The sequence below is a fragment of the Ranitomeya variabilis genome, chromosome 2, assembly GCF_051348905.1.
Source record: "Ranitomeya variabilis isolate aRanVar5 chromosome 2, aRanVar5.hap1, whole genome shotgun sequence".
Lineage (NCBI taxonomy): Eukaryota > Metazoa > Chordata > Amphibia > Anura > Dendrobatidae > Ranitomeya > Ranitomeya variabilis.
Genome location: NC_135233.1, coordinates 843,251,877 through 843,277,824, shown reverse-complemented (window position 1 = coordinate 843,277,824; position 25,948 = coordinate 843,251,877). Strand labels below are relative to the sequence as shown.

The window sequence follows — 25,948 nt, the reverse complement described above, 5'->3', positions numbered from 1 at the left end:
GAAAAATTGGTCTGGAGTTTATCCATTTACTTAAAAAAGCATTGGCCATTACAGACACAAAGCTTCTACTTTTCCGCTCGGCTCTTTCAATGGGGCATCACTGCCAATGTCATGCTAATTGACAGAAGGCAGAGTACAGCAGGCTTTCAATCAGCATGACGACAACAGTGATGCCTCAGTAACAGAGCAAAGGGGGAGAGAAGCAGCTGCTCTGTTGAAGTGAGATCACAGAAAGCCGAGTAATTGCCGCCTGAGTCGGGAGATCGTTGCAGGAAAGAACATGCAGGTAGTTACCACATACTTGGCAGTAAGTTCTTAGCGCCATAGGAAAAAAAAATCTCAGACAAAGCCTTTAAAGGGAATCTGTCACCCCAAAATTCGCCTATAAGCTAAGGCCACCGGCATCAGGGGCTTATCTATAGCATTCTGTAAGGCATCACTGACCTTTCCCAGCGCCTGCGCACTGCAGTACTTTTCTCTGCGCTCAACAGGGCAGACAAAGTACGCCTGCTCAGGAGCCGCGGCAGGATGAAAAGAAGAGGATGTCATTGTATGAAGATGGGAGGCGCCGGACCTGGAGCGTGACGCCCATCGGAACGGACCGCACCGGGACCGCCCCAGAGTATAATCTAACCTCTTTTTCTTATCTTGCAGGTTACATCGGGGGTTTATCTGCAGCATTACAGAATGCTGTAAATAAGCCCCTGATGCCGGTGGCCTTAGCTTATAGGCGAATTTTGGGGTGACAGATTCCCTTTAAGCTATGAACCACTAGGTAGATTTTCCCCTAAGTATTATACATAGATTTTATATCAGAGTTTATCATTTAATGTCTCCAATTACTTATCACGAGAATTTTTTTTTTTTTAAATGTGCTCCACCCAAAAGACTTCAGCATTCTGGTATTTGAATTTCTATACATCACTTAAATTGGTTTTAGATAATTTAAATAAGTAATATTTTATATAGGCAAAAGAGGTTGGATTAAATCTATCCCAGATGGATCAGGTATGGAAATTTACAAAAATGTTGAAGAAATATTTAACCAGTCACATCTCGTACCTATTAACAGGACTGAAGAACATAAGTGAACCTGGAGTTATTCTTACAAAATAGCAACCACTACTGTACAGAGAGCAGATTGGCCAGCATGTAAGACAATTTACTACTGTCAGAAATACAACATTAGATGCAGCCTGATCAGTATTAGTACAGATATTTGCCAGAAAAGGATTTCTATTACATTTATACTCATTTGTTTCCAGTGGGGTGTATCTAACTTTAGCTTATGGAGAAATAATTGCTTATAACCAGGAAATATAAGGGAGGTGCAAGGACAAATTAGTACAGTAAGACGGAGGATAGGGCATTAATAATCACAGACAATAGACCATTAAATATAGCAATGACAAGGATATGAGTAGCCATCTTTTATAAGCCAAGAAAAGCAGACCACTCCCGAGACAGATATCTCACTTGTCAGATATGTAGCAAGGACCACAAAAGGCCAAAGACAGGAAGTCTATAATCAAAAATCCAGACCCCCAAGCCTGGTTTGCACAGATCCAGATTACCATTTCCAAAAAAAGATTTCATACCCTCAAAGATTCAACTCTTTTCGGCCTTAAGGACAGAGCTATGCTGTGGTTCTCCATACGATCTGTCGCGTATGTCACCAGAACCAATATTGTTAAGGCAGCCATTTTAAAATGTTACCCTGTAAAGATAATAGCCTTGTACTCTATTTATTCATAGCCCTCCACAGGTTAGAGTTGTTACAAATGATGGTATAGGCAGAAGTGAGATGGAAAGATAAATGAGGATGGTGGCCAGTTTATGTACGGTATGTCGTCTGAGGGGGACGACATTTTAGCTAAAGGCAAAGGCTTCTCTGCTGACACAGATCTGTAGCCGAACTGGACGTCTGGCGAGTATGAGGGCACTAATTTCGGCTGCCGGTAGGTCAGACTTCAATCACGTGAGTGATTTAACAGATAGAAAGGAGAAGGAAAACAGCGAAAAAGAAAAGGAGAACTGAAAAAGGTCACACAGCAGTGATGCATTGATGGCGAGTGATACACCCCAGACCCTATCCACATGGTTGTCAGATTTTGGGCCCGTGAAAACCATGTAGCACATGGACGGCTTCCGTTTGATATCCATTTTAGTTTTCCTCACTCCTATAGATCTGAAATGCCAAGCCTTTGACTTGTATGGGTCAGTATGATTGTATGAAATATGAATAAAGCCTCACACTAATAAAAGGGAGCGAGTTCAGAGAATAATTTAAGTGAATTATTAGTAATACAAAACAACAGCCGTGATGGTTAGACAAGAATGGGAACCTTTCTAAGGACTGATAAAAACTCACCCTTAGCTGCATCCTGCTAAAGCCCCAATGCGCTTTAGATAGCTGTCGGCCCAATGATGGTTTGGCTAACCATTATCTCGCCCGACACTCCATGCACAGGAGCGGTTGCTCGGCTAAGCGCTCGTGTTCTCCAGGAGAACCACGGCCACACATCTATGGTGGTGGCTTATCTCAGAGAGATATCGACAGCCTTAAATTGAGCATACCAGATTCTTAACTCTCACAATAATGTCTGGGATCCTCATACATTATCCTGTCAGTTGGACCCATCAATAGCAGTAGGATCGGCTGACAGGCTAATATATACATTTTTTTTTTTACTCTTACAAAATCTTTTTGTGCAACTGTGGCCATGTCACACATATACTTACACCTTACGATCCACCTTAATGTGTCACTTGCCCTGTACCAAAAAGAAACTGTATCAAGACTGAAAAGGTTGATATTTCATTACTGTATATACTCGAGTATAAGCCGAGATTTTCAGCCCATTTTTTTAGGCTGAAAGTGCCCTTCATGGCTTATACTCGAGTCATTGTCCCAGGGGTCAGCGAGGGAGGGGAGCGGCAGCTGTCACATCATACTCACCTGCTCCTGGCATGGTCCCTGCATATCCCTGCTTCTCCGGCGCCGGCAGCTCTTCCTGTGTTCAGCGGACACATGGTACCGCTCATTAAAGTAATGAATATGGACGAGACTCCACTCCCATAGGGGTGGAGCGCATATTCATTACTTTAATGAGCGGTATCACTGACCGCTGAACACGGGAACAAGCTGCCGGCGTCAGAGACCATTGCATCAGAGAAGCAGGGACCACGCCCGGAGGGTGAGTATAATGGGGGAGGGTGAGCTTTGCGATATTCACCTGTCCCCGTTCCACTGCCACAGGCCGCTCCGACTTCCGTGTCCTCTCGCTGTGACGTTCAGGTCAGAGGGCGCGATGACGTGTTTAGTGTGCGCGCTGCCCTCTGCCTGAACAGTCACTGCAAAGAGCCGGAAGACATAGCAGCGCACGGCTGTGGAACGGGGACAGGTAAATATCGAAAATGCCGGTGTCCCCGCCTGCTCAGGACAAGAGGTGAGTATGTCATTTTTTTTTCATCGCAGCAGCAGCATATGGGGCATAATATTCTATGGAGCATCTTATGGGACCATAATCAGCCTTTATGCAGCATTATATTGGGCAAATGTTTCTATGGAGCATCTTATGGGGCCATAATCAACCTTCATGCAACATTATATTGGGCACATTTTCTATGGAGCATCTTATGGGGCCATAATCAAACTTTATGCAGCATTGTATGGGGCATAATATTCCATGGAGCATCTTATGGGGCCATAATCAAGCTTTATGCAGCATTATATGGGGCAAATGTTTCTATGGAGCATCTTATGGGGCCATAATCAACCTTTATGCAGGATTGTATGGGGCAAATGTTTCTATGGAGCATCTTATGGGGCCATAATCAACCTTTGTGCAGCATTATATGGGACATTTTTGTATGAAGTATCTTATGGGGCCCATCATAAACTTTATGGAGCATTATATGGGGCATACTTTGTATGGAGCATCTCATGGGGCACATCATGAACTTTATGGAGCATTATATGGGGCGTATTTTGTATGGAACATCTTATGCGGCCCATCTGAACTTTATGGACCATTATATGGGGCTCCTGATTCAATATGGATATTCAAAAACACAACCTACTGATGTTTCAATTAATTTTAGTTTTATTGGTATCTATTTTTATTTTTTAAATTTACCAGTAGCTGCTGCATTTCCCACCCTAGGCTTATGCTCGAGTCATTAAGTTTTCCCAGTTTTTTTGTGGCAAAATTAGGGGTCTCGGCTTATAATCGGGTCGGCTTATACTCTAATATATACGGTAACCAGCCCAACTGCACAAAATATACCAATTACATTTCTTGCATACAAAAAAAGTTTCTAAAATAAAATGAATGTAAAATAAGCATGCATACTTACAATTCGTCCAAGCTTATGCTTTAAGGGAAAAATAGCAAAGTGGATATGTAGGTAAAATTCTAGCTTTTGAGCCAAAGGATCATTATTTCGGGTGTCTGGAGGAACTTGCTCATTCCACGTCTCAAAGAAGGTTTTTCTCTCCCCAGCTTCAAAAGCTGTGAGGAGGTCTTTCTGCAAGACACGACATGAGAAGACGAAGGTCATTATAAGCGGACTGCAATCATTTCTACTAGACTCATGGATATTCTGAAATACCATTAATGGCAACGCTGGCAGGTATAAACCTTATATAGGAATCTCTCAAACCAAAGGCTCCGTCTACAACAACATCCCACTGGTGACATTTATTGCAAATTTCATCAGTACTGACCAAAAGAATAGCACTGTAGGCTGCCAACATGGCAGACAGCACGATGCAACTAGTGATGAGTGAACGTGCTCAGATAAGTTGTTATCTGAGCATGCTCGTGTGCTAACAGATTGTCAGTCCTATGTGTTCATGGGTCAATTATTGGGGTCACAGTCATTTATGGGCAATCAAGGACTGGTAAAAATCCATCTGGTCAAACACTATTAAGGAATGACAGAAAGCGAATATCCAGACTGTACGAAAGGTTAAGAATGTCGTCATCAGTTATTTTATAAGGAGAAGGGATGCGTCTTATCATATCCTTTTACTCCGACACCTATGTGCTCACCTCCATGACAGGAAGGATGACCTTAGCCTAACTCACTCTCTCGTCTAAATGGAAAAGAATGAAGCAATATATCCTAAGAGACAAGACGTTTCCTAACATTCACCACCCTGTCTGCAGGAGGTGAGGATCAGCTCCACCAAGGCGTTGCCACCAGAAGGGCACCCCCTCCCCAATGTTCACATTCTTCACATTGCGTGTCTCTCTGCAACCTACATCCTTAATTACAATAAACGTCCCAATGATACTCGCCTCGGAGACTGCCAGCATTTAATGGCTCAGTAAATATATACATATTCTACATTCCTAAAACACAGGCACAGAGGACCCCCAACACTGCAAACAAACACAAAATGGTACACTCAGGAAAGATTAAGCTTTCTTTTAGAAGAACTAATCTAATGCCCGTACACGTTTGTTAGGAGGCGTATGGACAACCACACAGATATTCTGTATATACATCTATTTCATGCTCTCAACTGTATACAGCTTTTATGTTGTACAAAGTCTATCACCCAGATCAGAACAAGAGAGGCCGAGAGAGCTACACCTTCAGGGTGTACACGTCCGAAACCTTCAAAAGAACTGTGCTTCAAAATGCCTGTGTGCACACCTGGCAGAAATAACCCAGAAGCTCCTTCACATCCTGTAGTTTCACCATTCAAGATCATCTGATGGAAAATAATATTTTTACAACAGCAACACAGTTTTAACCTCTATAACCCCCAAGCTTGTTTGCACCTTCATAACCAGGCCAAATTTTACAATTCTGACCAGTGTCATTTTATGTGGTGGATACATTCCATAGAAAGAGAAAAAGAAGCACTCACCTTTTCTAGGATTAAAAGTAATTTATTGGTTCAATCAGGACATGCTTGCCGGGGAATGAGGACTGCACCACCTTATTCCATTTTATTGACATAGCAAGTTGTTTTATCAAAGGGTTATGTATACTCTTTTTTTTTTTTTTTTTTTTTAAACCTGTGTTCTGGCGCCATTGACTATTTCTCTCATTTTATGAGGTAATAACTCTGGAACGCTTAAACGGATCCCACTGATTGAGAGACTGTGTTTACGTGACATATTGTACTTCATAATAGTAATAAAATTTGCTCGATATAACTTGAGTTTATTTAAAGGGAACCTGTCACCCCCAACATCGAAGGTGAGCTAAGCCCACCAGCATCAGGGGCTCATCTACATCATTCTGGAATGCTGTAGATAAGCCCCCGATGTATCCTGAAAGATGAGAAAAAGAGCGCAAAGTACTGCAGGCACCGGGCCTCTCTGGCCTTTCCCGGTGCCTGCGCACTGCAGTACTTTGCTCTGCCCTCAACAGGGCAGACAAAGTACACCTGCGTCGGAGCCGCAGCGTGAAGACCAGAAGAGGACGTCATCGTAAGAAGATGGGAGGCGCCGGACCGCGACCCCCATTGGACCGGACCGCAGCAGGACTGCCCCTGGGTGAGTATAATCTAACCTCTTTTTCTCATCTTTCAGGATACATCGGGGGCTTATCTACAGCATTACAGAATGCTGTAGATAAGCCCCTGATGCCGTGGGCTTAGCTTACCTTCGATTTTGGGGGTGACAGGTTCCCTTTAAAAAAAAAATTGATCATTTTGCAATTTTCAAACTTTTATGCTCTTAAATTAGAGCGATATGTCACACAAAATAAAATTAATATATAACATTTCCCACATGTCTACTTTATATCAGCACGATTTTTAAAACAATTTTTTTTTTCTTAGGAAGTTAGAAGGGTTAGCAGTTGACTAGATTTCTCAGTTTTCCCCAAAAATTTACAAAACCATTTTTTTTTCAGGGACCACATCACTTTTGAAGTGGCTTTGAGGGGCCTATATGACAGAAAGTGCCTAAAAGTGACACCATTCTAAAAACTGCACCCCTCAAGCTGCGCAAAACCACATTCAAGAAGTTTATTAATCCTTAAGGTGCTTCACAGGATTTTTTGCAATGTGAAATGTTCAGACAAAAATAATGACATTTTTACCACTAAAATGTTGATTTACTACCAAGACTTTAATTTTTGTAAGGGCTAATAGGAGAAAAAAAAAGGACCTTACTTTGTTTTAAAAATTTCTCCTGAGTGCAACAATACGCTACATGTTATCGGGAAATACTTTTCAGGCACAGTGCAAAGCTCAGAAGGGAAGGAACGTCATATTATACTGCAGATTTTACTGTTAGTGTTTGCGGGTGCCATGACTCACTGGTAGAAACTCCAAGGTTCCAGAACAGCAGAACCCCCCATAAGTGACCCTATTTTACAACTACACTTCTTGATGAATTCATCTAGGGGTGCAGTTATCATATTGACACCACGGGTGTGTCACAGAATTTTATACCATTGGGCAGTGAAGAAAATTAGACCTACCGATAATTATATTTCCATCAATCCATCCTGACACCACCATTGGAGGACGTCCTTCTTACCCTCAGTGGGACAGGAACAACAAGCGGTTAAAAGGACCCTCCCCACTCCACCCACCAGTGATTTTCTAAGTACCACATCTGGATGGATGCAAAAAAGAGTTTATTAACAGTCATATACCAATGTTACATCACATTAGTCAATAGTATAAACTTGCAGTGGGAGGGAACTAGTAGTGCTGTTAGGATGGATTCCTGGAAATACAATTACCGGTAGGTCTAATTACCGTTTTCCAGTTCACCACCTGACAGCACCATTGGAGGAATACCAAAGGATGTTAAACTAGGGTGGCACTACTGCATGTATTACTTTTCTACCAAAAGATAACTGATCTGATGAGACATCTAATTTATAGTGTCTAGCAAAGGTAGAAAGACTGGTCCAAGTCGCCGCCCTACAAATCTGCTCTGCTGAGGCTCCCCCCTTCTCTGCCCATGATATAGCAATAGCTCGAGTTGAATGGGCTCTAAGAATATCCGGGGGATCTTCCCCTTGGTCTGTATACGCTAGGTTTATCATGGTTTTGATCCACCTAGCAATGGTTGATTTCGCTGCCTTACAACCCCTATTTGGACCCCCGTACTGAATGAACAAGTTAGTGTCCCGTCTCCAACCTTCCGTCGCCCCCAGGTATTTTAGAACAGTCTCCCTAACGTCAAGGTTATGGTACACCCCTTCCTTTGTGTTTCTAGGGTGTTGGCAGAATGAGGAAAGGATTATCTCCGGATTTATATTCGTTGAGGATACTACCTTGGGGAGGAAGGCTGGGTTAAGACATAAGACTATCCTGTCGTCAAAGATCTGAAGATATGGGTCCTGAGTGGAAAGAGCCTGCATCTCCCCCAATCTTTTAGCTGACGTGATGGCAATCAGGAAGGCAGTTTTAAAGGAGAGATTGGCTATGCCCATATCTTCTGACAACAAGTACGGGGTTTTACACAGGGCATTAAGGACCAGGTTTAGGTCCCAAGGAGTTGATTTTCTCACAAGTGGTCTCATTCTCTGCGTGGCCCTGGAAAATCTTGCTATCCAAGGATGGGAGGCTAGTGACGTATCAAAAAAGACACTAAGCGCTGCAATCTGTACTTTTAAAGTACTAGGCCGGAGGCCCTTCTCAAAACCGAGTTGCAGGAAGTCGAGGATTCTGGGAATGTCAGGTTTTGAAGTATCCACAGGAACCTCTCCCAGAAAGGAACAATACCGCTTCCAGATTTTGTTATAAATCGTTGAAGTCACCGGCTTTCTGCTTGCCTGGAGTGTGGTAATGACCTCTTCTGACAGGCCTCTGGATCTTAGGGTTCGCCGTTCAGAATCCAAGCAGATAGGTGTAGAGAGTCTGGGTCTTTGTGGAACACTGGTCCCTGTAGTAGAAGGTCCCGCCTGTTCGGTAGTAAGATTGGTCTCTCTGCTGACATTCTGGATAGCAAAGAGAACCAGCTCCTTTTTGGCCAAAAAGGAACCGCCAGGATTATGGTTGCTCTCTCGTCTCGTATCTTCCTGAGTGTCTTTGGTATCAGAGGAAGAGGCGGAAATGCGTACAGGAGACCTTCTCCCCAATACTGAGACAAGACATCTACTCCTGTGGCTCCATCTAGAGGATTGAGAGAGAAAAATGCTTTTGTCTTTGCATTCGACCTGGTGGCAAAAAGATCCACCTGAGGTGTTCCCCACTTTTGGCACAGACTGCTGAATATTTCTGGGTTCAGTTCCCATTCTCCGGGATGTACAGGTGTTCTGCTCAAGAAGTCTGCTACTTGATTCTTGGCGCCTTCCAGGTGAACTGCCAAGATGGATTTGACAGATTTCTCCACCTATCTGAAAATTTGGTCTGTTAGGTGTTGCAGTGGTGGATGTTTCGGACCTCCTTGGTGTCTTAGAAATGCCACTGCTGTGACATTGTCGGACAGTATCCTTACGTGTCTGCCCCTGACCTGTGACTGGGCCTGGTATAACACTTTCCAGATCGCATACAGCTCCCTGAAGTTTGACAACCTTGCAGCAATCTGAGGAGTCCATTCTCCCTGGTAGTATGTCTTTCCTATATGTCCGCCCCATCCGAATTGACTGGCGTCTGTGGAAATCGTAACACAGGGCTCGAGGATCCATGGAACTCCCTCTTTTAGGTTCTTCGTGTGGTCCACCAGGTTAGGGATTTCTTTACTGACGGAGAAACAATCATCTTCCTGTCCAGGGATCCCTGTTTCCTGTTCCAAGATTTCAAAACCTCTCTGCAATCCCCACGAGTGGAATTGGCTCCATTTCACACAGGGTATGCATGCCGTCATAAAGCCCAGAATCCTCATTGCCTCTCTTATGGAGGGGGTACTCCTTCTGAATTGGTGTATGTGCCTGATCAAGGCCTCCTGTTTGTCTTCTGGTAAAAAAGATGTTCTGACGTTGGAGTCTAATATGACCCCCAAAAATTTAATTCTGGAATTTGGGACCAGGCATGATTTCTTCCAATTCACAATCCACCCCAGGTCTTTTAAAATGGAAAGTGTGAAGCTGCAGTCTCTCTCGAGAAGTTTCTCTGATCTCGCCATTATCAGAAAGTCGTCCAGATATGGCACTATGGCAACATTCTGGTTCCTTAGATAGGCTACAACTTCCGACATTAGTTTGGTGAATATCAGAAACTTTTGGTAGGGAGTGTGTATTGGGACATGGTAGTATGCATTGCTTAGATCTAAGGTGCACATCACCATGTCTTTGTCTATGAGAGGCGTTGAGGACTTTATAGAATCCATCCTGAATCTTTTGTACCGAACCCACCTGTCTAGGGGTTTTAAATTTATGATCGTTCGGGAGTCTCCCGAAGGTTTTTTTTTATTGAAAACAAGTGAGAGTAATGGCCCTTGCCTCTTTCTGAGATGGGTACTGGGATGATTGCATCTAACTCTATCAACTTCTGGATGTTTGTCCACATAGAGGAGTCTTGAGAGCGGACAGGGTCGGGTTACAACAAATCTTTCTGGGGGACTGTTGGAGAACTCTAGCTTGTACCCCTGAGCAATTACCTGCAGAATCCAAGGATTTTGGGATATTTTCTGCCAACCCCCTAGGAATTTTTGTAACCGATCACCCACCTTGATGTCATTTATTCGGCTTTCCTGCACCTGCACTTGCACTTGGGAAGATGGAGTCTCTACCCTTTCCACCCTTGGGATAAGACCACCTCCCAGTCTTCCCTTTCCCCCTGTAGTCTGTCTTCTGACCAGGTCGGGATCTACGAAAGGGCTGGAATTTTTTAGTATTCTCCTCAAGGAACCCTTTCTTTTTATCTGAGGCTTTTTCTAAAATATCATCTAGAATAGGCCCAAATACTTTATTCCCTGAGAATGGGATTCCGCACAATTTATTTTTTGATTGGATATCCCCTGACCAAGTCTTTAGCCAGATAGCTCTTCTGGCTGCGTTGGACAAGGACTCGCTTCTGGCGGCGAAGAACACAGATTCTGCTGAAGCATCTGCCATAAAGCCTGTTGCGAGTTTAAGTAACGGTAGAGATTTGAGAATAACATCTCTGGAAGTCTTAGCTTTGAGATGTTCCTCCAAATCATCTATCCATAGATGCATTGACTGGGCTACCGATGTTGCAGCTATATTGGCCTGTATTATTGCTGCCGAGGATTCCCCAGTTCTCCTGAGCAGTCCATCTGCTTTGCGATCCATTGGATCCTTTAAAGCGGAGGAATCCTCAAACGGAATTGAGGTTTTCTTCGCCACCTTTGCTAATGGAACATCAATCTTGGGAACTTCATCCCATACCTTAATGTCCTCTGGATTATAAGGCAGACGTCTGAAGTCTCTAGGTATTACTAGTCTCTTCTCCGCTTCCTGCCATTCTTCTAGAATCATGGAACGGATGTGGCTGTTGACTGGAAAAACCTTTGGGACTTGGGCATGTAACCCGCCAAACATTTCATCCTGGATCGAGGTCTCCTCCGGCGTGCCTTGTAACTGCATGGTGTTACCCTCCGCATGAAGAAGCTCATCTGTATCTGCCGCAGAGAAGAGATATCTCTTCCCTTTGCCCAATGATCCGTCTCTTTCTTCCTGGTCTGAGTCTTCCGAAATCTCTCCTTCGGAAGAGGGACTAGACTCTCTTGGCCTTTTCCGTGATGTTTGCGGTTCCGACTGACTTGTCTGGGGAAGATTCAAGATTGAGATGGATGCCTGAACCTCCTGACGAATCATTGTCCTCATACTGGTTAGTAATGCAGTCTGTTCATCACCCACAATCTTAGATGTGCACGACTTGCATAGTGGCTTCCGCCAATTTTCCGGAAATTTAGCAGCACATATCGGGCATTTACTTTTCCCTGATTTTTTCCTTTCGGGTGCGGGGATGGGAGACTCTTCCTAGGATAGATAGAGATACATAGATATACTCCGTAGGTAGGGAAGTAGGGAGAGGGGTGAGCAATGCGGTATGGCTTAGTATAGCCCACTCACGTGCCCCTGAAGCTGGTCAGTCCCCTCAGGTCTGGCTGTTTCCTCCATAGTGAGGACAATTCTAGCCGTATAGCCGAGTGCTCCCTGTCAGGATGGCCGGCGGCATAAAGACCCCCTTACGACGTTTATATAGGATTTACCTGGTTGATCCTGTCCTCCTTATCGCCGCTGCGGTTGACCGTGCTGTAATGCCTCACCCGAGGCCGGCGATGCTGCCGGCGCCATGCTCCCACGCTGGCCGCGACCGGAACTGACGCGGCCATCGCGGCTGGAAGTGACGTGGCCGCTGGACCCGGAAGTGGCTGCTTGGAAGCGGTCCCTGGAGAAAGCTGTGGCCGCATGCTAGAACCGGCCGCTTGCTGGAAGCGGCCGCCGCACTCACCCCCCCGGCAGACAGGCGCCCGGACCGAGAGCCCCCTAAGCGGAGGAGACGGACCCGACCCCAGGAGCAGCGCTGCACTGGGGAGGCTGAGGGACCCCCCATAGCAGGTATCAGCAGCAGATGTCTTGCGGCAGGGAAGGGAAAGGCTGGGGCCCCCGATCCCCACCATCTGCACAGCACCGTTGGGAGGAAAAGCTTGCCGTTCCTATCTGCAGTGGGACAGGAAAAACACTGGTGGGTGGAGTGGGGAGGGTCCTTTTAACCGCTTGTTGTTCCTGTCCCACTGAGGGTAAGAAGGACGTTTTCCAATGGTGCTGTCAGGTGGTGAACTGGAAAAATAATTACATTTTTACCACCAAAATTTTGTTTCGGTCTCAGATTTTACATTTTCACAAGAAAAATGGGTAAAATTGGCACCAAAATTGTCCCACAATTTCTGCTAAACGTGGAAATACCCCATATGTGGCTGTACAATACTGGTTAGCCACATATGCCTCCTGGAGCACAGATTTTCCTAGAATAATTTGCGGACTCCATATACAGAGCCCTTAAGTGCTAGAAAAATGATGATAACTTAAAGGTAATCGGATTTTCTAGAACCCACGACGGCACCATTGGAGAGAGAGGATTCGCCCCAAGGACAGGAAGCCCCATAGTGTTAAAATGCACAGCCCTCTAGTACGCTTCAGTGGTTTACAGAGCATGAGAATAACGAAAGTAAAGTTTTTTTTTGTTTGTTTTTTTTTGCAACACACAGTGAGTAAACCGTGACCAACCACCAAGAAGGGTGAGAAGGGGGGAACAAGGAAGTTGCTGTCCCACTCCCCATGACAGCACTATTGGAGAGAGATTTCAGAGGAATCCCCTAGGGAGGGACTGTCCCTTGTAAGACTTTCCTCCCAAAAGTAAGATCCCCTGCACATAAATCCAACCTATAGTGCTTGACAAAACTGGAGGGCGAATACCACGTGGCTGCCCTACAGTTTTGTTCCAGAGAAGTGTTAGCCCTCTCTGCTAAGGATGTAGAGACAGTCTTTGTGGAGTGTGCTTTTTATATTATCGGGGGAGAAAACACTTCCCGAAGTGTAGGCCAAAGTAATCCCTGTCCTGACCCATCTGGATATGGACCCTTTGGGCGCTGCCTGGCCTCTCCTAGGCCCCCGAAAGAGAACAAACAGGGAGGTAGATTTTCTGAATTCCCTGGTAGACTCTAGGTATTGTAATAGGTATCTACTAACATCCAGGGTGTGAAACTCTCCCCCTCATTTTTAGGGTTATCACAGAAAGATGGCAACACTATCTCCTGAGATCTGTGAAAGGTTGCTACCACCTTTTGAGACAAAGGCTGGGTCAGGCCTAAAGGTACCGTCACACTAAACGATATCGCTAGCGATCCGTGACATTGCAGCGTCCTGGATAGCGATATCGTTGTGTTTGACACGCAGCAGCGATCAGGATCCTTCTGTGATATTGCTGGTCGTTGATTAAAGTTCAGAACTTTATTTGGTCGTCAGATCGCCGTGTATCGTTGTGTTTGACAGCAAAAGCAACGATACCAGCGATGTTTTACAATGGTAACCAGGGTAAATATCGGGTTACTAAGCGCAGGGCCGCGCTTAGTAACCCGATGTTTACCCTGGTTACCAGTGTAAAATGTAAAAAAACAAACAGTACATACTCACCTGCGCGTCCCCCGCCGTCCGCTTCCTGCACTGACTGAGCGCTGGCCGTAAAGTGAAAGCACAGCACAGAGGTGACGTCACCGCTCTGCTGTTAGGGCCGGCAGTCAGTCAGTGCAGGAAGCGGACGCCGGGGGACGCGAAGGTGAGTATGTACTGTTTGTTTTTTTACATTTTACACTGGTAACCAGGGTAAACATCGGGTTACTAAGCGCGGCCCTGCGCTTAGCAACCCGATGTTTACCCTGGTTACCCAGGGACCTCGGCATCGTTGGTCGCTGGAGAGCGGTCTGTGTGACAGCTCTCCAGCGACCAAACAGCGACGCTGCAGCGATCGGCATCGTTGTCTGTATCACTGCAGCGTCGCTAAGTGTGACGGTACCATAAGAAAAACCCTATCTGGTAAAACCTGAATAAAGGGTTGGCTGACCGATAGTGCCTGCAGCTCGCCCACCCTTCTAGCTGACGTAAGGGCCGCCTGAAGGTCGTTTTCAGGGTCAAAATCTTTATTAAGTAGTCTGATTAGGGCTCAAATGGAGATTTAAATAACTTGCTGATAGTGACCTTAAATTTTCTTCCGCTAAAGCCATTATATTGCCTGCTTGTCATGAGACCCCTTGACCTTGTGCCCCCTTGCTTGTTTATATATGTGACTGATGTTTTGTTGTTTTACAAAATTTTGACCTGTTGGCCTTTCATCTCTGGTAGGATCTTTAGAAAAGCCAGTCTGATAGATGTTAGTTCTTTTCTGTTGGAAGATGTGTCCAGCAACTCTTGAGACCATCCAACTTGGAGAATTCTGCCCTCTGTGCGTGCTCCCCAGACGAAAGGGCTTGCGTCTGTGGTGATTATTTGTTGCTGTTTTTTTCTTGTTTCCCTAGGAACTTCGCCTGACAAGTTTGTCTTGTGATGCCACCACCGTAAAGATTGTTGTGTTTTCTCTGAAACCATCCTTTTTCTGTCCTGATTTCCTTCTGCTTTTTCCCCCCCTTTTTTTCTTTCACAAAATTTTCCTTTAGACCTAATTTTATTTTTTACTTTTAAAAGGGTAACAGGAGAAATTCAAAGAAGAGAAGCCAGCACTGCTGAAGCTCAAAATGCAATATCCAAAGTGCACATGCACATAATAAATTCTGACTGTATTTCAAATATGAGATATTTAGCAAATAATTGATCAATTCTTTGAGCTACCCCGCCACTTCACGGCAATCTCATAATGGGGCAGTCCTAACTCTACGTTTTTTATTACATTGTGCCATTACGGCCTCCTAAATGTATTGAGAGTGAGAAAAAAAAAAAAAGGACAGACCACATTAAATACCATTACATGACAAACTGTACCTGGAGCATTGACAGAATCACTCCCTTAGTGCCAGGAAGGCGAGCGCGGATAGAGGCCGATCAGGTCCTGTGCGGACATATCAGACCTGGCCCCCGCACTGCCAAACCAACACCAAAGTTAAAGGATGAAACTGGCTGAGGCACAGCTGCCTAATTAACTAGAGCCTGAGGCAGGGCAGGGCTGCTGTGTGTGTGTGTGCACAGCAGCCTATCAATCATAGTGAACCCAGACAGAATGGCGCATATGACCCAGCGTGCGCGGCAACAGTGGTGGTCAGCCACATACCAATACAGAAGCACAAAGAAGAGAAGCCAGCACTGCTGAAGCTCAAAATGCAATATCCAAAGTGCACATGCACATAATAAATTCTGACTGTATTTCAAATATGAGATATTTAGCAAATAATTGATCAATTCTTTGAGCTACCCCGCCACTTCACGGCAATCTCATAATGGGGCAGTCCTAACTCTACGTTTTTTATTACATTGTGCCATTACGGCCTCCTAAATGTATTGAGAGTGAGAAAAAAAAAAAAAGGACAGACCACATTAAATACCATTACATGACAAACTGTACCTGGAGCATTGACAGAATCACTCCCTTAGTGCCAGGAAGGCGAGCGCGGATAGAGGCCGATCAGGTCCTGTGCGGACATATCAGACCTGGCCCCCGCACTGCCAAACCAACACCAAAGTTAAAGGATGAAACTGGCTGAGGCACAGCTGCCTAATTAACTAGAGCCTGAGGCAGGGCAGGGCTGCTGTGTGTGTGTGTGCACAGCAGCCTATCAATCATAGTGAACCCAGACAGAATGGCGCATATGACCCAGCGTGCGCGGCAACAGTGGTGGTCAGCCACATACCAATACAGAAGCACAAAGAAGAGAAGCCAGCACTGCTGAAGCTCAAAATGCAATATCCAAAGTGCACATGCACATAATAAATTCTGACTGTATTTCAAATATGAGATATTTAGCAAATAATTGATCAATTCTTTGAGCTACCCCGCCACTTCACGGCAATCTCATAATGGGGCAGTCCTAACTCTACGTTTTTTATTACATTGTGCCATTACGGCCTCCTAAATGTATTGAGAGTGAGAAAAAAAAAAAAAAGGACAGACCACATTAAATACCATTACATGACAAACTGTACCTGGAGCATTGACAGAATCACTCCCTTAGTGCCAGGAAGGCGAGCGCGGATAGAGGCCGATCAGGTCCTGTGCGGACATATCAGACCTGGCCCCCGCACTGCCAAACCAACACCAAAGTTAAAGGATGAAACTGGCTGAGGCACAGCTGCCTAATTAACTAGAGCCTGAGGCAGGGCAGGGCTGCTGTGTGTGTGTGTGCACAGCAGCCTATCAATCATAGTGAACCCAGACAGAATGGCGCATATGACCCAGCGTGCGCGGCAACAGTGGTGGTCAGCCACATACCAATACAGAAGCACAAAGAAGAGAAGCCAGCACTGCTGAAGCTCAAAATGCAATATCCAAAGTGCACATGCACATAATAAATTCTGACTGTATTTCAAATTTGCTAAATATCTCATATTTGAAATACAGTCAGAATTTATTATGTGCATATGCACTTTGGAAATTGCGTTTTGACCTTCAGCAGTGCTGGCTTCTTTTCTTTTTGCTTCTGTATTGGTATGTGGCTGACCACCACTGTTGCCGCGCACGCTAGGTCATATGCGCCATTCTGTCTGGGTTCACTGTGATTGATAGGCTGCTGTGCACACACACACACACACAGCAGCCCTGCCCTGCCTCAGGCTCTAGTTAATTAGGCAGCTGTGCCTCAGCCAGTTTCATCCTTTAACTTTGGTGTTGGGTTGGCAGTGTGGGGGCCAGATCTGATATGTCAGCACAGGACCTGATCGGCCTCTATCCGCGCTCGCCTTCCTGGCACTAAGGGAGTGATTCTGTCAATGCTCCAGGTACAGTTTGTCATGTAATGTTATATAATGTGGTTTGTCCTTTTTTTTTTTTTTTTTCTCACTCTCAATACATTTAGGAGGCCGTAATGGCACAATGTAATAAAAAACGTAGAGTTAGGACTGCCCCATTATGAGATTGCCGTGAAGTGGCGGGGTAGCTCAAAGAATTGATCAATTATTTGCTAAATATCTCATATTTGAAATACAGTCAGAATTTATTATGTGCATATGCACTTTGGAAATTGCGTTTTGACCTTCAGCAGTGCTGGCTTCTTTTCTTTTTGCAACAGGAGAAATTGCACAACAAATTGTAAGGTCCATTTTCTCCTGAGTACACTGATACCCCACATGTGTGCCCTCAGAACTAACGTCAATTCCCTTCCGATGGCTCCCACGAGCGCCCGCGCCGTGTCCCGCCAAATTCCTGGGGAGATGCCACGGATGCAGATTTCTACGCCTCCCGGGACACCTCCAGTCTGCCGCTCCCTGGACCAGATAAACTTCTCTCCGCGGACAGCACGGGGGAGCCACAGGGGCTCCCTTAAGAACAGGAAACCACTGAAGCGTACTAGAGGGCTCCGCCTTTTACAGCTATAGAGTTTTCTGTCCTTGGGGTGGATCCTCCCTCAAGTGACCCCATTTTGGAAATTAAACTCTTTTGGGAGTGTAGTAACAATTTTCACTCCATGGGTGTTTTCCAGAAGCAAGCAGCAGTGGATGTTGCGGAGTGAAAATTGCAAACTGCCGTTGTAGTGACCAGTACGTTCTAGTGCACAGCTCATGCTTCTGGAGACATGCGAGACTAAATTAGGCAGGCTCTCATCGCTAAAGAAACATGTGGACACTAAACGTGGTTTAGGCACACTGGGGCTTAGCATGGAGGGGGCATTTGGATTTGGGAGGGCAGAATTTGCTGAATTTCTTTTGGGAGGTGAGAAGCCATTTTGTTTTTCCAGAGCCTTTGTGCTACCAGTAATGTGGAAGCCCCCTATATTTTCATTGACAGATGACAGACCTGAGTGGGGACTTTTTTTTGCAGATTTACTTAAAGCTTTTGTTGGGAACATTTTACATAACCATTTGGGATCACATACACTCACCGGCCACTTTATTAGGTACACCTGTCCAACTTCTTGTTAACACTTAATTTCTAATCAGCCAATCACATGGCGGCAACTCAGTGCATTTAGGCATGTAGACATGGTCAAGACAATCTCCTGCAGTTCAAACCGAGCATCAGTATGGGGAAGAAAGGTGATTTGAGTGCCTTTGAACGTGGCATGGTTGTTGGTGCCAGAAGGGCTGGTCTGAGTATTTCAGAAACTGCTGATCTACTGGGATTTTCACGCACAACCATCTCTAGGGTTTACAGAGAATGGTCCGAAAAAGAAAAAAAATCCAGTGAGCGGCAGTTCTGTGGGCGGAAATGCCTTGTTGATGCCAGAGGTCAGAGGAGAATGGGCAGACTGGTTCGAGCTGATAGAAAGGCAACAGTGACTCAAATCGCCACCCGTTACAACCAAGGTAGGCCTAAGAGCATCTCTGAACGCACAGTGCGTCGAACTTTGAGGCAGATGGGCTACAGCAGCAGAAGACCACACCGGGTACCACTCCTTTCAGCTAAGAACAGGAAACTGAGGCTACAATTTGTACAAGCTTATCGAAATTGGACAGTAGAAGATTGGAAAAACGTTGCTTGGTCTGATGAGTCTCGATTTCTGCTGCGACATTCGGATGGTAGGGTCAGAATTTGGCGTAAACAACATGAAAGCATGGATCCATCCTGCCTTGTATGGAGCATCTTTGGGATGTGCAGCCGACAAATCTGCGGCAACTGTGTGATGCCATCATGTCAATATGGACCAAAATCTCTGAGGAATGCTTCCAGCACCTTGTTGAATCTATGCCACGAAGAATTGAGGCAGTTCTGAAGGCAAAAGGGGGTCCAACCCGTTACTAGCATGGTGTACCTAATAAAGTGGCCGGTGAGTGTATATTCTGCGCTCTTCCCTGGTACTTTGGGGTTTCAATCTAAAAGGTTGAGTGATGTGATTCACATGAAATTCCTGAGGGATCCATTCAATATAATGAGGCAGTAGAGTTACCCTGGATTAAGTCTGGCCTCTATTCAGTGTTGTCTTTCTCAGAAGTGCACAAAACTGTGACTGACTTTTATGTAGGCCTAAAAAGAAGGGCACCGCCGAATCATAAGCCAGACGGCTTCCACAATGCCTCCATCTGCATCATTATTGGGAATTTTCTGCCTGGGGGTTCCATTTAAATCACATATTTCAGAGATTTACATGAAAACCCCGTAGTAAGCACTCAGCACAGAGCGCATGATAAATGTGAGCCGTGCTTTACTACGATCTGTAGGAGGCAGAATGAACAAATCAACAGCAGGTGAAGAATTTGTTTTATTTTTTACACTGTACCTTGTGCGGTATCAGCGATTAGACGCTTCAGGTCAGTGCGATTACAGAGATACCAGATTTATATAGGTTTTCTAGGTTTGGCTACTATTGCACACTTTAAGACTTTTTTTTCTTTCAAAAACTAGTTTTTGCATCGCCATATTTGAGAGCTATAATTTTTCCATATTTCTGTGTCATGTGAGGGCTTGTTTTTCGTGGGACGAGATGACGTTTTTATTGAAACCATTTTTGGGCACATGACATTTTTTGATCGCTTTCTACTCCAAATTTTGGAAAGCTGAATAAACAAAAAACAGTAATTCAGGAATAGTTTTTGGGGGGTACAAAAATATGGACAAGATGCAGCTGTCAAGACTCTGTTGACTTCAGCAGAATTTTCGATTGCCTTATTAAAATGTTTGTAGAAAACACCCTGGGGATTCACCGTAGGAACTTCTGGAGGTCTGTGAGGCTCCAGTAGTGATGACTACATTATCCGGATCTTAACAGGACTGCTAATTGGCTGCAGCGGTTGGGTGACTAGAACCATGCAACATCCAAGGATTTAAAAACATCTATGCCTACAGAAAAACAATTTTTGGTTTCGGACAACCCATTTAATTAAATTCTCACACTTAAGTTGGTGCCAACAGTTATACTGTGATACATTCAATTGCTTACAATTGTTATAAACCATACATTAACATTTGGAATATTTCTTGGGTACCAAGTATAGATTCGGTTATACTCCATTCTTCTACTGCACAGTTGTGTATGACAAAGATTCTGATTATTCATTAATTACTTTGTCTTTATCTAACATTTCCATAAACCAAGAGAAAAAAGAAAATCAAATATTCCATTGGTGTGGAATTTCAATTTACCCACCTGTATAAGTAAAGTCCTAGAATCTCTCGTAACTGATCCATCGCCTCTGGGAATTGGTTTGCCTTTAACCTTACACTCCTTGGTGAAGCTTTTCAGAGTCTCATGAAACTCTCCAAAATTAAGAAACTAAGAGACAACAAATAAAATACGGCAGAACATGACACTAAGAAAAGTACACTGCCATGTAAAGACGAACATGATCTGTACAAATAGGTAATGGGATCACTTTCTGTATGGCATTCTTAATAGTTTCTTTGAAACGTTGCTATCCTGTTTCCCTGCTCCGGGGTGGCATTCCATATAATTACTTTGGGAAAAAGGGAGCAATTAATGTAACATAAGAATATATGTATATGAGGAGAGCCACGTAGGCCGTTCTGCACATTCTGGAAAATGGAAGCCAGAGCGCAATGTGATTGTTTGATGAGGGGCCCTGCGCAGGTCATGGGAAGACTAACATTGGTTCTGCCTGATGAACGGAAAAATATTTATGTTGTACAAGTTCATATTCACTCTCTTCAATCACTAGCAATGTATATATTGCCTTCCGGCTAAGTAAGAACCTGAGATAACAGATTCCTCTTAGTGAGAAACTAATATATCCACAATAAACCACCAAACATGACAGTAATACCTTTCTACCATAGTTCACTGGAACGTATATACAAAGGCAACTTTACACTTACTTGTAGTGGTGTCATACCACTGCTGATGTGGGGGAAAGAAATGGTAAAAAAAATTATATTGAAATAAAAATGCTCTTTTTTGTAAGGATATAGGAAATGTTCTAAATAGGTTTCCTATGTCATGGGTTTTCACGATTGATTTTCCTAAGAAATAGTATTTTGTATTCCATATGTTTAATTTATAAAAAATATACTGACCCATCTCTGCCTCTGCCTACAGTATTTGTTGATAGTCTGCAGCGGTGATGACAAGACTACATCTCACGTGACCACTGCAGCCTGTCAGCAAAGCTTGGGGGCATACAGCAGAGTTTATCACTTTTAACCTGCGCAAGCTTAAGGAATATAAAATATACATACATACATACATACATACATACATACACAAAGCTCAACAAAATAAAGGGAACACTTAAAGAGCACAATGTAACTCCAAGTGAATCACACTTCTGTGAAATCAGCCTGTCCAGTTATAAAGCAGCACCGATTGTGAATCAATGTCTCCTGTTGTTGTCTAAATGGTACAGACAACAGGTAGAAATGATAGGCAATTAGCAAGACAATCCCTATACAGGAGTGGTTCTGCAGGGGGTGCCCAGAGACCATTTCTAAGTTCTAATCATTTTTGGCTGTTGTTCTGGTCACTTTTGTATTTTGTCATTGCTCTCACCCTTAGAGGTACTGTACAGTAGCATAAGGTGGTGTCTACAACCCACAGAAGTTGCTCAGGTAGTGCAGCTCATCCAGGATGGCACATCAATGCAAGCTGTAGCACAAAGGTTAGCTGTGTCTCTCTGCATGGTGTCAAGAGCATGGAGAAGATACCAAGAGACAGGCCATTACACCAGGAGATGTGGAAGGGGAAGTAAGAGGGCAAAAACCCAGCAGCAAGAGAACTAGCTCCTCCTTTTGCAAGAAGGAATGGAAAGAGCCTTTCCAGAGTCCTGCAAAATTAACTCCAGTAGACCACTAACATCCATGTGTCTGCTCAAACTCCCAGAAACAGACTCAATGAGGGTTGTATGAGGGCCCAACGCCCACAAGTGCATTAGGTACCGGGATGAGATCCTCAGACCCATTGTGAGACCACATGCAGGTGCAGTGGGAGTTGGATTCCTTTTGATGCAAGACAATGCTAGACCTCAAGTGGCGGAAGTGTGTCATCAGTTTCTGCATGATGAATACATTGATGCTATGGGTTGGCCTGACCATTGCCCAGATCAGAATGAAATCGAGCACATCTGGAACATCAAGTCTCGTTCCATCTACCAATGCCACGTTGCACCACAGACTGTCCAGATGACTGATGCTTTAATCCGGGTCTAGGAGGAGATCCTTCAGGAGAACATCTGCCGCCTCATCAGGAGCATGTCAAGGCATTGTAGGGAGGTCATACAGGCACGTGGGGGCCACCCACACTATTGAGCATCATTTCCTTGTCTTGAGGCATTTCCACTGAAGTTGGATCAGCCTGTAATTTGATTTTCCACTTTGATTTTGAGTAACATTCCAAATCCAGACTTCCGTGGGATATTTATTTTGATTTACATTGATTTTTTAAGTTTTATTGTTCTCAACACATTCCACTATGTGATGAATAAATATTTGCAACTGGAATATTTCGTTCAGTGATATCTGGGATGTGGTATTTTAGTGTTCCCTATATTTTCTTGAGCAGTGTATATATTACTTGGAAACCCCCATTATTAAAACAATGGACAGATCATTAACATGGACTTAAACAGCAAAAGAAAAGAACTAATCTTAACAGATCACATAGTCAATGACTCAGCTCACATACAATAAAAATAACCATGTAAGAGTCCTTATAATATATAAACAGAAGCCGTAAGAGTGGGAGATCTGTAGCATGACAAATATAACTGGCACCTACGCCATCACATGCCTTCCCTTGGAAAAAGCTTAACGCGAAACGCGGGTTGGGGTGTCAGCGCCACTTAAAGGTATAGTGCCTATATACCACTAACGATCACCACTTTCCTCCTAGCCCTTATTGTCAGACTTTGCTGCCACTTCGCATGTCTGTCTACAAGACACTAACCTTAAACACTAAAGCTGCTACTATCTGCATTGACTTGGGTATTAGCTTATTTACTTTTTGAACTCCTGCATGTGATACATATAACCTTATTACTTTTTGGACTGGGGATATATTACAACTTTTTTTGGAAGCTGTTTATCTGCTCCTTAATGACTATGATATATATACCCTCAGTCCCGCAGTAGTTGAACTATTTAGGATTCACTATATTCACTATATTCACTATATATTACATATATGTTAAATTATTGTGGCATTGTATTTTTTAATGTGGCTACTTTTTGCACCATTGTCCCTATCTTGACTACATTTTATCGTTATTCCTATTGTTTTAATTTGTATTAATAAAAATTCACATTTTTATGGCATATAGCTTCCACCTCTTTCTTCTATTTGATGCATGAACTTTATGAAAGCGCCATTTAGGCAGCTTTCTACTTTAATGATAACTGGCACCTAGTAGACCCCTCTGTCTTTTGAATGGATCTGACAGCTTTGCTGAGGTGAAGTTAGTGATAAGGCTATATTCACACTCAGTTTTTTTGTAAAGATGTTTGGGATGGATCCTCAACAAAATCCTCTTCTAAAATTCTTGGAAACTCCTCCAATTCATTTCTAAGGAAAATTTACTTTGCTATTAATTGAGGGCTTTTTTAGCTTTTTTTTTCCCTGAAGAGGTTTAGAAAACAGCCTGGCTGAAAAAAGAAAGCACATGTGACTTCTTTGAAGAGGATCTTGAAGGAAGCCAATCCAAACTAAATACTGTCCAATCAAAAGATTGCAAAAAAACAACACAAGAAAAAAAAAAAAAACACTCTTCCAAAACTGCTTCAGCTAACACTTCATGGCTATGTTCACACGTTGAGTTTTAGCTGTATTTTTGTTCTGCAGGTAAAATCATCTCTCTTGGCAGTAAAGAAGCTGCTTACAAAAAACAGGTTTTGCTTTTTTTTTTGCTGCGTATTTGCATTTTTGCACTGTTTTTTATCAGGTACAGTTTGTACATGCTGATAAAGTTTAGTGCGTAAAAACATGATGCAACTTCCTGAGTTTTCTGCACCAAAAACGCAGCAAGACCTGATACCTGCGTTTTTTCCTGCATTTTTGCACTTACTCATTGCTTTCTAGGGTGAAAAAACACTGCAAAATGTTGAAAGAAGTGATATGCTGCAGTTTTCCAATTCACTTAGGAAAAAAACAAAACAATGTGTGTGAATGAGGTTTCTGAACTCTCATAGCTTTTGCTGGTACTGGAAAACGCAGCTTAAAATTTGCATTAAAAAAAACGCAGCAAAAACTCAACATATGAACATAGCCTAAGAGAAGACAAACTCCTCCAAAACAAGGGATGTTTTCTGTAGCAGTTTCTGCTTGAAGAACTCATGGGTTTTGACTGCCTCAGTAAAAACTTGTGTGCACATAGCCTAAAATATTTAAAAGGAAAGTTACACGTTAACCTTAGGAGGAAAATGTATTGTATCTATCTATATATATATATAAGGCATCGTCATTACTCGCTAATCCCGCCCCTTGCACAGTAGCTCCGCCCCACACACATCACCACACATAATCCCGCCCCCCTACATTACCACACACAATCCTGCCCCCCACCACATCACCACACACAATCCTGCCCCCCACATCACCACATAATCCTGCCCCCCACATCACCACACACAATCACTCCCCCCACCCCATTACCACACATAATCCCGCCCCATCACATCACCACACATAATCCCGCCCCCCCCACCACATCACCACACATAATCCCGCCCCCCCACCACACTACCACACATAATTCCACCCCCCCACCACATTACCACACATAATCCCGCCCCCCACCACATCACCACACATCCCTCCCCCACCACATCACCACACATAATCCCGCCCCCCCACCACATTAACACACATAATCCCGCCCCCCCACCACATCACCACACATAATCCCGCCACCCCACCACATTACCATACATAATCCCGCCCCCCACATCACCACACATAATCCCGCCACCCCACCACATTACCACACATAATCCCACCCCCCGCCACATTACCATGCATAATCCCGCCCCCAACACAACACCACACTATTGTTATTAACGTCATTTTAAGTTAATTAACCACCTGCGTAAGCGCTATTTAATGTTGTCATTATTTACTTCAGTTTAATCACCAGCAGCGTTAATTAGATAGCAATGAGCGTGCCGAGCGTTAGCTGGCTGGAAACAGCTAGTATACAATAAAGAGTGTGTGGTATACTCACCTCTTTTACTAATCCGAGTAAATCTGCCTCGTATGCCAAAATGTCACCCATTTTAACACTAATCCTGTACTTGCTACATAGCAAGAAAATCTAAGGAAAAAAAGAGAAAAGGGCAAAACATTACACAGCAAATCTGAACAAAAATGAAGGCATAAGAATCCCCAAGGAACCCACCATTCAGATAAGGTCACATCATTCTGTATTTTTCTGCTTCGGATCCCAGTGTATAGGCTCTTGAACACAATCATAAAAAATCGGACGAGTGCTATCCATCGTTTTTTACAGATATCACTTGTTCCCATGTTATTCAATGAGG

The 25,948-nt window shown here is 43.9% G+C and overlaps 1 protein-coding gene across 3 annotated transcripts in view; it reads right to left on the bottom strand.

The window, feature by feature from the left end:
* ARMC9 (armadillo repeat containing 9) overlaps positions 1 to 25,948 on the bottom strand; it is a 270,125-nt gene that overhangs the window by 230,923 nt on the left and 13,254 nt on the right. For all 3 annotated transcript variants that reach the window (XM_077290173.1, XM_077290174.1, XM_077290175.1), the window contains exons 2-4: positions 25,633 to 25,722; positions 20,616 to 20,741; positions 4,360 to 4,530 (exon numbers count right to left, since the gene is read on the bottom strand). In XM_077290173.1, the coding sequence (XP_077146288.1) occupies positions 4,360 to 4,530; positions 20,616 to 20,741; positions 25,633 to 25,683 (348 nt within the window). In that variant the 5' untranslated portion in view covers positions 25,684 to 25,722. The remainder of the gene's footprint in view (positions 1 to 4,359; positions 4,531 to 20,615; positions 20,742 to 25,632; positions 25,723 to 25,948) is intronic.